The sequence below is a fragment of the Acanthisitta chloris genome, unplaced genomic scaffold (assembly GCF_000695815.1).
Source record: "Acanthisitta chloris isolate BGI_N310 unplaced genomic scaffold, ASM69581v1 scaffold23054, whole genome shotgun sequence".
NCBI classification, from domain to species: domain Eukaryota; kingdom Metazoa; phylum Chordata; class Aves; order Passeriformes; family Acanthisittidae; genus Acanthisitta; species Acanthisitta chloris.
In genome coordinates this window covers 3,673-15,211 of record NW_008667944.1, presented here as the reverse complement: position 1 = coordinate 15,211, position 11,539 = coordinate 3,673, and the positions used below count along the sequence as shown (strand labels likewise).

Sequence of the window (11,539 nt, the reverse complement as noted above, 5' to 3'; positions counted from 1 at the left end):
TCCCTACAGTAAATTTAATTTCAAATAAGTCTTTATTTAATGTAAAGACTTCTGGAGTTTCACTACTTAATTGTAACATGAATATCTTGGATTGTGTTCTTTAGCTTTTGTCCTTACTGTCACAAGCTTTGCTCAGCCAGGTAGTCCTGGTTTTAAATGCATTGAAATGTGTTCCATGGCTTTAGTGTTGTTCTATAGCTGGAAAATGTAATAAAACAGTAGCATTTGGCAATGATGGCTTTTTCAAACAGCCATCCAAACTCCTTTTTCCTTTTTTGGTAATTAAGTACTGATTTAGTTTTAGTACCTTAAGTTTCAAATACTAAGTTCATGTGTGTTCGGTTTTTGTTGGTTTGGTTTTTTTTTTGAAAGTGAGAAGTCAAGGCCTTTGTTGGTGTGACTGAGGAAAAGCGTGTAATACACAATTAGAGAGGCATGGCAAAGAAATGTGGGAGAAGAAAATCATTTCCACTCTTGAAATATGAGGTTTCTTTCCTCCTCCCCACCCCAAAAAATAGAGGTTTAGTATGCTCATTAAAAAGAGGTACAGAAGATGAACTTTTCCAAGGTTTTGTTTATCACCAGTAGGCCTTCTGTTTTCCCACATATTAGTAAAGATCTCAAAGAAAACCTCTGACAGAAATTAGTCATGGCATACATGTTGGAGAAGCTCACATGATCAATCTTAGTGGTAGCTATCTCAAATAAAGAAGTGGTGACAATGCTACTGTTCTCAGTGGCAGAATCTTTCTCAAAGACAAACCCGGCAAGCTTATTCTTTCCCTTCCCCTTTCTTTTTTTTTTCCCCCGTCTCTAGACCTATTTTGGGATGGATGTTTCTGCTGTTGAAGATCCTGTTCAGAGAAGAGCCCTTGAAACAATGATAAAAACATATGGGCAAACACCTCGGCAGCTGTTCCATGCAGCACATGTTAGTAGACCTGGATCCAGGCTTATCATGGAAGGAGAACTTCCTGCTGCCATGGGATTACTAGTGCAGTTTGCTTTCAGAGAGACCAGAGAGCACACTAAGGAAATAATATATCCAGTATGTGATTTTGATTTGCAAGATGGTTTAATTAATATTCATATGCTATAATTGTTGTACCCTTGGTTTACAGTTTCCTTCCTAAAACTGCAACTTGATATTGTACTGTAGAAAAAAATGAACAAAATTAGTAAGTGATTGTGAAAATTATTTTCATGCATTTGTGATATATTTTGTCAAACTAAGATCTGAGTTTATTTTGGTTATGGCAAATAGGTGTTGGAAAGCATTTCACTGAACCAGTTTAATACTTTCAGTGGTGCATGCTGGGATCTGTATGCAAACCTGTAGCAGGCAAACACATCCTGTGCTTGCTTCCATCCTCAGCTTTTTTAACTGCCTGTAGGACAGCTAAACTTTCTCCACTTCAAACCCTTCTTTTATTTTTTTCCCTTAAGTCCAGTGCAAAAGTGAATCTCTTCACTTAAAGAACTGTATTTCTCACTGAACTATAAGCTTGCTGTCTCAGTCCTTAAAGAAATAGTCTAACTCCCTCAAATAGTTTAGCTGATGATACCACAGTGCTTCATACTTGTCTTTCTAACATTTTTAGGATACTTTAGCTATCCTTGCCACATGATTGCTTGTGGGAAAGTGATATGGATGAAGTTGCTGTGGTATGAACTCCATTACTATGGAAATAATGTTTTGCTGAAAATTCTTTAATTCGAACCTTATTTGTGCTCGTTTTAGAGTCCATTACCATGGATAAAAGGCTTGAAGTGGGGAGAATACGTTGGCTCCCCAAGTGCTCCAGACCCTGTCGTCTGCTTTAGCCAACCACATGGAGAAAGGTTTGGCTCTCTCCAGGCTTTACCAACTAAAGCTATCTGTGGTTTGTCCAGCAAGTTTTGCCTTTTGATGATATATAGCAAGGAGCAAGGTATGAATTTCTGCTTATTCTCTATGTGCACAGTCCATGTGAAATGAGCCATAAAAAACCCTAGATCTAATGCTACTATTGTTCTCCAGCTAACTTCCCCAATTTAGATGCTTTTGCTAAAGATTCATTTATAAATCCATTAACAGATTCCAGGTGTGTGGTGTCTTTCCTGCAGGGTGCATTTAACTGGTAATCTTCAGAACTGCAGTAGAGGCATTCAGTAATTAAGTTGATATTTTTCATTAAAGTGACTGAAGCATGAGGATTTGACTTCAGAACTTGCCAGCAGATTGAGTCCAAGAATTGAAGAACAGATGAAATAACACATATGGCAACAGAAAGGAAAACTTAAGGAATGGTTTTGTAGAGGCAGACAATGAGGAAAGTTATGAGTATAAAGGCAGAGGATCTTCTGCTTTCAGATAAACTTCTCAGAGCGATTCTTATTGAGAATGTATGAACATTCCCATAATATCTGTTTTCTTAGTTACATGTACTAGTGAAGGTTTTTTTGAAAAATAAATAGCTTCACATTTAGTCAACAAAAATAAGTAACATCCTCTTTGAAGGTGTAAGCAATCATAGCTTATATGATATAGCTTATATTATATAGCTGGTAAGTAATGTCAACCTCTTGCCCTTTTCTCCACTCTTAGGAGATGCAACACTTCTTCAAAAAAGTTTTGTCCAAGCTGCAAACTGTCTATTGAGAAGACTGAATGTTTCCATAGTCTCTGAAAACTATATATGTTTATAATACATTTCAGATTACACAGCCTAACAGAAATCTTATTTTGAAACTTTGGGGGTTTTTATATTCTAGGATGTGGTAAAACATGAACCTGAGACTTTTACTGTTGACTACTGAAGTGATTGAGTCTGGCTGTGTATGTGACAGTGTTATATGCCTTCCTGCAGGTGTGAGAAGCATGCACAGTACTGACATTCAGTGGTCAGCTATCCTGAGCTGGGGATATGCTGATAACATTTTACGGCTGAAAAGCAAGCAAAGTGAACCTCCAGTGAATTTTATACAGAGTTCACAGCTCCATCAGGTAAAAAAAATCAGTCTCTTGGTCTTCAGTTTAATATTGGTAGTTTAAGTGGTGGCCTGACTTGGCCATAAATACTCCTGCTTTTGTTTTTCTTGGAGATCAGGAGGCAAACACCAACTGGTTTAAATCTGTTTGTTCTCCTATGCAATGTGTCCCTCATGGCTCCACTGTATCTTGTTCCTGGATGTGTTCAAAATGCATTCAGAAGATTCCTTTTGAATGCATTTGATTTTTGGAGCTTTTCCTTCCTATGGAACATTGCTGTGGGTTTTAAAAAGCTTAAGTTCTGTGCCAAGAAAAATTAATACAGAAAAAAATTTTAGATGCCTCATGTTAGAAGCAGGACTCCACGATGGTTTAGGATGCATCTGAAAAAGATTGTCTAAAAGATATTAGGGAACATGGCATAATTTCAGTCACACTCCAATGAATTAGTGAGGTTCTGCCAAAAAGATTTTGGCCAGTGATGTGTCTGTAGATCTAGATGTCTGCACTAGCTCACTGCTCTTTAGCTGTGAATTCCAGGCTACACAGGATTTCCCTCTTTACTTTGTTTTAAAAGTAATAACAAATATAACCTATATTTTAACTCCTGGATTTCTTTGGCTTAGGTATTTTACATGGCTTTTCCTAGGATAGCAAATAAAGAAGCAGTTTGACTAAATGTTACGGCATAATGAAAACAGCAGTTAGAATAGTTTTTGGTCTAATTTTTTCTGACTTTGTTTTATCTTTCCAAGGTAACAAGTTGTGCTTGGGTGCCAGACAGTTGTCAGCTGTTCACAGGTAGCAAATCTGGTGTCATCACAGCATATATGAACAGATTCACTAGCAATACGGTAAGTTACATTGGATAGGATTTATAGCTAAAGATTTAGGTGTATCCATTATTAGTCTTCTTTTAAGCAGGAGAAGTGAGAAAAGGGGACTATGGTATATTTTGGACAATTGCTGAAACAATCGTGCTTTTTTTAGTATTCATTTTTGAAGGATCCTCCTTGACATCTCAGCATGTCTGTGTGTTTTTCTTAAGCTGTTGTTCACATACTGCTATGCTTTAGTGAGTTCTCATCACCTGAGTGCATAACTGGTCACACATACAGCTGTGACTGTAGTCAGGCTAGGGCTTGGAATTGAAGCTCTGTGGCACAACAAAACTGCCTACATTAAGGAGTAACATTTTTCTGTGAAGGAGACAGAGCCTTGCAGTGCCTTAACTGAAACTGAAATACAATTCCCCAAAGTAAACAACATTTCAAATGCAGAAGACAGTTATACTACAGAGAGCCAGAATGAAATCTCAGACAGTGTATATATTAACCACCAAGCCTCTTTACTTTGTCATATTCTCTAAGGGGAAACACTGTGAGGAGGGAAGAGAGAAAAGTAACTTGCATTACTTAATGCATTAGTGGAAAATACGGAGAGACTCGTACAAGTTGCCCTGATACTGTTTGCTGATGAACCTCATATGAAAGCATAAACAGAACTCAAAATTTACTCTTCTGAGTTTCTGAACTTTCATCTGACCTTATGCAGCAGTAACTTCTATTGTTCGTAGTTCTAACAGAAAGTATGCAACTTCCCTAACAGCTCATTTCAGGTGTGTCTACAGGATTACCCATAGCAACAACTGAACTAAAGTGACTTCTCAAATTTAGCTTGATACAGGTGTTGACAAATACACTTTTAGTATTGTACTCCTTGATGCTCTTGAATCACTACATTGTGCTAGAGAGAACCTTGGTATGATCTGCTATGCCTAGCCAGTTTCCTGTTTTCAGTAGTGGCAAACAGCAGATGCTTAGACTAGGAAGAGCACAAACAGTGATTTATTTTTTTTTTAAAACTTGGCTTTCTTCCATTTTCTGGTGATCTGCCACTCAGAGCTCAGCAGCACTTTGAGTATAAAAAATGAAGTAGAGCTTGAAGCCTGCAAGCTTCAGTCAGTTGAATCTTAAGTCAGACACCTTAACTGCTCAACAGAATAGTGAACTTGTAAATAACCTGTACTGAGACTTGGATTCCAGTTAAAATTTTTTAAAAATAGAAATTCAATATACTTGCCTTCTGCAAAGCTGAAAATAAACTAGTTGGGTTATGATTCTTGGGTTCCCTCAATTTCCTAGAAACAAGTGATTTTTTTTTTTGTTCAGATGCAGAGATGTTGCTATCTTTGTGACCATCTCTGCTCAGTTTCTCAGCACTGACAGTTTTACATGCCCCAGGCAGACTGACCTTGTGCCAGTTTTGTAGCTCCTGTTGTTGAGTCAGTTACCCAAGTCAGGGCTGGAGGGAATGCAAATGTGCTTCCTAGCATCTGTTCTGTATCCATCTTGTCAGCTGATCAGTGATAAAGTGAACAGCCTGTTATAATGCAGTACTTGAAACATGAATATTTTGTCCTGTTTCACGTTTGTATAATGCAATGCATAGGCATGAAGCAGATACCATGTTGTTGACTGGATGTGGGAATGCAAAGGCATCTGTCAGAATTCAAAAATGCCTCCATGTTGTGCTTCAGATGCAAAAGCCAATCAAGTCAAAACCCAACAAAGTACTTCTTTGAAACTAATCTATGTTGACAACAATTCATGCCTTCATGAAAAACCTCAGCCACAGGTTTCTGGCTGTACAAATTACTCCAGCCTTCTCCTGCTGACTGTTAGAGTTGTCCTGCAAATAGGAAGAGCACTTCGGTGATCTGTTTGAGTAAGACTGGGAAGTAATCATTTAAATTCTCCACTCAAGTGCTCTAGGTGATCATTTGGTGCAACCAACAGAAGGAGCTGCTGTTTAAAGGTAGACACACTCCTGCATGTTTTCCCACATCTAGATACTGGTTTAGTGGTGTCATCTAAAAGCAAGTGGGAAGTGAACGGGGATAGCTACTTAATGCCTGAAATGCTATTTCATAACTTAGTACAGTTGGTGTTAAAATTCCAACTTGTCTCATTGCAGTATTATTACAATGAGAGACAAGAAACTGTTGCTATTCCTACTGTAGAGAGAAGCTGCTAAAGGTGAATCTTGCTTTTAGTTCAAGCGCTGAAACGCAGAGCAAGATAAGACAGTTAAAGGAGGTGGGAGGAGCATAGGAAAAGGGTTATCAAAATCAGTTCTTCATAAAGTTGTTTGTTGCTGTTACAGAAAATTTCAGTGCAATTTTTTTCTCTAAACAGAGTAAGTATTAAAGAAGGATTTTCATATGTGAGATAGCACACTGTTCTGACCATGACAACTGGGCACCTTCATCTTAATTGGATGAGATGCTCAGTAGCAAGAGGAAACTAGCAGGTCTTCCTGTTGTCAAAAAGTGTATTGCCTATTGCACTGTTACATAGACTATATTGTCCTTTTTAGTGCAGAAAGGCACATAAATTTTTTACAGCCTGTGAGTTAAGCATATGTATGTTTTTGTCTTGTCTGTTTCAACTTTCAGGGTTTGTCTGTTGACCTGCTTTATGCATCCTGTACCCTCATACAAAAATGCAGATGATGTGCTCTGACATGTGTGAGCAAACAAGCAGAAAAACGTTCCATTCTTTTGAAAAAGATTATTCTAACCTCTGTACAGCAAGTTGTCTTAAATGAAGCATTAGTATTCTGATTAAGCAGCTCCTTCGACTCAGCCAGTTTTCAGGAAGTCTGAATCATTTCAAATTATATAACTTGAGTAAGAAATGTTGCTTGGTGTTAAATTTGTTGCTTTAATTTTTATCTAGCAGTTTCTATATTTAAACTTGACTTCCTGCATGTTTTTCCAAGTTGGTATCACTGAGGAACGTGGCACCAACTTGAGGAATTCCCAGTCATTTACTGTACAGAGGACGACAGCTTCTGAGCTGGGGTTTCTTTTTGTTTCCAGGTGCTTCCATTGGATGCTAAAATATTGAGAACTGTCATTTCACTGCTATGTGGAAATAGCAGTCTTGCAGAAAAGAAATCAGGTGTATAAATGAGACAGTACAGTGGTTCTTCATTTTATTTCATTGGAACACATCAAAATGTTTACTTAGACTAAGACACTGGTAGGAAAAGTTGAACATTAATGATATCTGTGGCTTATCCCATTATAAGGCATTAAACATAATAAAGCATTACTGTCAGTTGCTAAACTGATGACATTAAGAGCAATGGGAACCATTCTTGAAATCTGAGGATTAAGACTTGTCTGTAGGCTTGTCCTTCTTAGAAAGTGAGACATTAATTTTCTTTTTCATGAGAGTTCCTGTTTTATCTTGCTGTTTTTCAGCCTTCAGAGATAGAAATGGAGTCACAAGTCCATCTGTATGGACACACAGCAGAAATAACAAGCTTGTTTGTGTGCAAACCATACAGTATAATGATAAGTGTCAGCAAAGATGGAACCTGCATAATATGGGATTTGAACAGGTACAAGTGCATGTGTAACTCTTTCCAGTAGCTCTCTTATAAATACTTTTTCCAGCTTTTGGGTATTGTTGCCCTTTTCAAGTTAATTGATTTTTATTTTTTTTTTGTCTAGATTTTATTGTGAAGTCAAACCCTTACTGGTTTTTCCTGTGAAAGGTGCTGAATTTCTACCCTGAATATGAAAAATACCATAATTGTTGCTTGAAATGAATATAACACTTTTAAATATTTTCTTCAAAGAACCTTTTCTGTGTTTGAGCCTGAAATTTAGGCTTGTTCCCTTTGTTTTCTTCAGGCTGTGCTATGTCCAGAGTCTGGCTGGACACAAGAGTCCTGTGACTGCCGTTTCAGCTAGTGAAACAACTGGTGACATCGCAACAGTTTGTGATTCAGGTATAGTTGTCAGTCAAGAAAGGCGTTTTGACTTGAAGGCCAAATAAATCATGAGACTTGTTATTAAATTAGTTACTGAGTGTGTATTAACCATCTCAGGATGCACTTGGTCAAAGAGGAGCACAGTTTCTCAACACGGGAATATACAATTTCTCCAGAAATGATTAGGCAGGTGCTTGAGTAAAATGTAGAGATATAAAAGCTAACAGCTTGATCTCTTTATAAAAGGACTTGAAATTTCAGCAGATTCCTGGGATACCATTATTCTGTGAAGTTAGCTGCTTTCATTTTAACAGAGATTTATTGTCAATGGTTTCTTTCAGGGGAGTGCAGTAAATTACGGAGCACGGGCTGTAGTATTAAAGGACAAAGGGAAATTATTCTGGCAGTTTCAGAAACCTAATACTTATATTTTAAACGGACATGGAGACTTCCAACTCCCGTTTCTGTAGCTCACAAACCATTTTTTTTCTGGAAAAAAGAGTATTCTTTAATTGGTAAGGGACATGAGTTTCAATTCCTTTTAAGACAAAGCATTAATTAGACTCTTTGACAGAGTCAAATAATGCCAGACAACCAGGTAAAAGAACTGTGCTTGCTAAGTATTTTGCTTAAAATGCAAGCCAAGGTGCAAGAACCAGCTGTTGGGAGTAGATAGTGTGAGTTCCATCTTAGTGCCTTCCCTGGTACTACATGGAAATTGGTCATTAAAAGTAAGTTCACTTAGCACTTTGTAAGTAAAATGTTCCATAAATATGAGGTGATGTCTCTTAAATCACTGCAGGGGCTTGGTGTTTTGCATTGTTCCCTGTCACAGAAAGAGGGAAGAAGTAATTGTTTACTGCAGCACACATCACTCAGTCATTTAAACCTTACGATCCTTCAAGAAGTTGAATTATTTGCAACAGAATATTTATGTATTATAAACAACTGTGGTCTGGATTTATATTTCTAATACTCCCATGCTATGTTCTGTTGCAGTTGGAGGAGGCAGTGATTTGAGACTTTGGACAGTTAATGGTGATCTCGTGGGACATGTGCACTGCAGGGAAAGTATTTGCTCTGTTGCCTTCTCTAACCAGCCTGAAGGTGTGTCTGTCAACGTGATTGCAGGGGGCCTTGAAAATGGAGTTGTAAGGTAAGCGTTTGAAACGTTTATTTATTACAATGCTCTCTAACTTAGGCTCCGAGTTTGAGAGCATGCAGCCAGACATCACGCTGATACTTGGCTTTAAAGGAAGTAGACAAGCTGTTACTCAGTTTCCTATCTTAGTAGTTGCTAAATAGGTTATATTTATCACTGAAATATTTGTAAAATTAAGTGTGAAGAAAAATGGCTCTTTCTTTCAGACTGTGGAGTACGTGGGACTTGAAGCCAGTACGAGAAATTACGTTTTCGAAGTCAGCCAAACCTATTGTAAGGTAAAAAGATCTCAAGTATACAACAAATGGATTTTTGTCTTTGGAGGGAAAAAAACACCCCACAAACAAAACCACAACAAGTTTGTCTTGATTGTTGAACATGCATTTGACATGAAAACAGGAGGTAAACACCCAAGTCTAAGAAGAGCAATGCAAACCTACTAATTATTCATGAAAGCAAAATGAGCACAAGTGTACGGTATTTGTAATGACAGTAATAACAAGGTTCTGCTGCTGGCAGATAGAAATTAGCAGGATTCCCTTGAGAACTGAACAATAGCTACTCTTCTTACTCGTAAATTTAATTTTTTTCCCCACAATCTGTGTTAAAATGAAATAATCTTAACTTTGTCAGACTCAAATAGTGTTTCTTCCTCAGAAATAAATGAAAACACTGCGTTTTCCCTCACCATTTTTTTTTTCTGTTGCTGGAGTGAAATGGTGGAGAAAAGGGATAAACTCAGAGGAGCCTTGTAGCTGCCATTTTGGAGTGCTTGTGTAGTTCATTTTCTCCAAGTCCCCTTGATTTATATAAGAAGAATTGTTCTTATGCCAAAGTGTTTTCAGAACACAGTCAAAGGATCGAGCCTTTGATATCCCCAGTGGTACAGCAGTCTGCACAGAGGTCTCAAGAGTTATGCCAAAATTTTATCAGCTTATTGTTAGCATAGTAACAAGTCATTCTAAAAAATTTGCTTTGACCCTTGCTGAAATATCATTTAAAATCCAAATGACCATTTCATTTAAGAAATGAAAAAGGTTGTCTGAACCTCCTGTAAGAAGCATACTTCACAAAGCTTGTTGTAATGATTCGGTAGCTATTGAATAATTTAGTTTCTGCTTAAATGCAACAGAAAATGGATGCTGACCTTCACACTCTCTGCCATTACCCATGGCATCACCAAAGGGCTTTACTAGACCTGCTGTAGCTCAAGAAATGTCCATCTGAACAAAAGCCCTGTGCTGTGCCATTAAATCTGATGGATTTAGTTTCTGCCTTTGTCAGCAAGGAAGTTCAGAGGGCACAGAGTCCTGTTGCTGAGAAGCCTTCCTTTCCAAAACAGAAGGGGCAGCCCAGAGAGAGGATAGGATGCTGCTACTGCTCCTGCCCTGTTCTTTGATACTGCAAAGAAATGAGTGGTAAGCTGCAGAGGATGCTGAAGTGCTGTAGTTCAGCCTGTTTGGTTACAAGAATGAATAAGGAGGTATATGCAGACATATTGCTGTGTTCATGTATTTGTTGGGTCTCCCCTGACAGCTACTCTTTGTTGGCTAAACTCCTCTTAGGGGTTTTTACTGTCTTCTAGCGTTTTAAATATCCACATTTGATGTGAAAACTGGCCATCTTCTTGTTTTTCAGCCTTACATTTTCCTGCGATGGTCATCACTTGTTCACAGCCAACAGTGATGGAAATGTTATCGCTTGGTGTCGCAAGGACCAGCAGCGCTTGAAGCTACCCATGTTCTACTCATTCCTCAGCAGCTATGCAGCTGGGTGATGACTAGTATTGCTGCTAATTCATGTCTCTGATGCACTTTAAATCCAAAATCGATTCTAGAATCTCTTATTTAACTGGATTTTGAAGTACTTTGAATGTCTCTAGAATGACTGAATAGATTATTTTTTTTAAAAAAAGAACAGTCTAAGGTGGTTGTAAAACTGCATATGTGCATGCACAAACTTGAAGCATATCCAGGTGAGCAGGAAGCTCTGGTCATATTGTCCAATACCAGCAAAGGGACTCATAAATGCTCTAACATACAAGTCAAAATGCTGCAATATAAAACACAACAGTATTTTTTTAAATCACTTCTTGGACAGAGGTATTTAAAAAAATTTGAGAATGCTTATTCCCCTTCTTAGGTTGTAAAATATCAGCAGCATCAAGTTCTGTAAATACCTGTTAAAATGTCAGTGTCTGTATATCTGATTAGTTCAGTGTGGTATGGTTAGCTCTGGGATAAGCAACCCAAAACTTAAAAATCAAAGACCACTTAAAATTGCTTTTTTAAGAAGCAAAGAACTTAGTAGGTGCTTTTTGCACCATCTTATGGTATTGTAATGCTAAAAATTGAATTTCTGTTATCTTTATATTCGTAATTTTTGCCGTCTTCTCTGTGAGTACAATAGTCTTTGCAACAGACAAAAACATTTGTCTTACTGATGGGTAGACACCTCATGGCATTATGAAACGATGGTTAGATCATGTTGGGTTTGGTTTCAATGTAGTGTTAACTCCCTAACTATTGCAACTCTGCGACAGAATATCCATCATATACACACACAGCTTATCTTCCAGAGCTCTAAAAAGAGGTGTTCAAGAAGGCACAGATGTGTTCCTG

The 11,539-nt window shown here is 37.8% G+C and overlaps 1 protein-coding gene across 1 annotated transcript in view; it reads left to right on the top strand.

Annotated features, from left to right (window-relative positions):
• The window catches only part of LYST (lysosomal trafficking regulator), a 60,807-nt gene extending 49,775 nt beyond the window's left edge, over positions 1 to 11,032 (top strand). The window contains 9 exon segments of the mRNA XM_009072721.1: positions 818 to 1,048; positions 1,742 to 1,931; positions 2,850 to 2,986; positions 3,727 to 3,825; positions 7,242 to 7,381; positions 7,677 to 7,774; positions 8,756 to 8,912; positions 9,125 to 9,196; positions 10,557 to 11,032. Coding sequence (XP_009070969.1) covers positions 818 to 1,048; positions 1,742 to 1,931; positions 2,850 to 2,986; positions 3,727 to 3,825; positions 7,242 to 7,381; positions 7,677 to 7,774; positions 8,756 to 8,912; positions 9,125 to 9,196; positions 10,557 to 10,695 — 1,263 coding nt within the window. The 3' untranslated portion in view covers positions 10,696 to 11,032.
• The last annotated feature ends 507 nt before the right edge of the window (positions 11,033 to 11,539 follow it).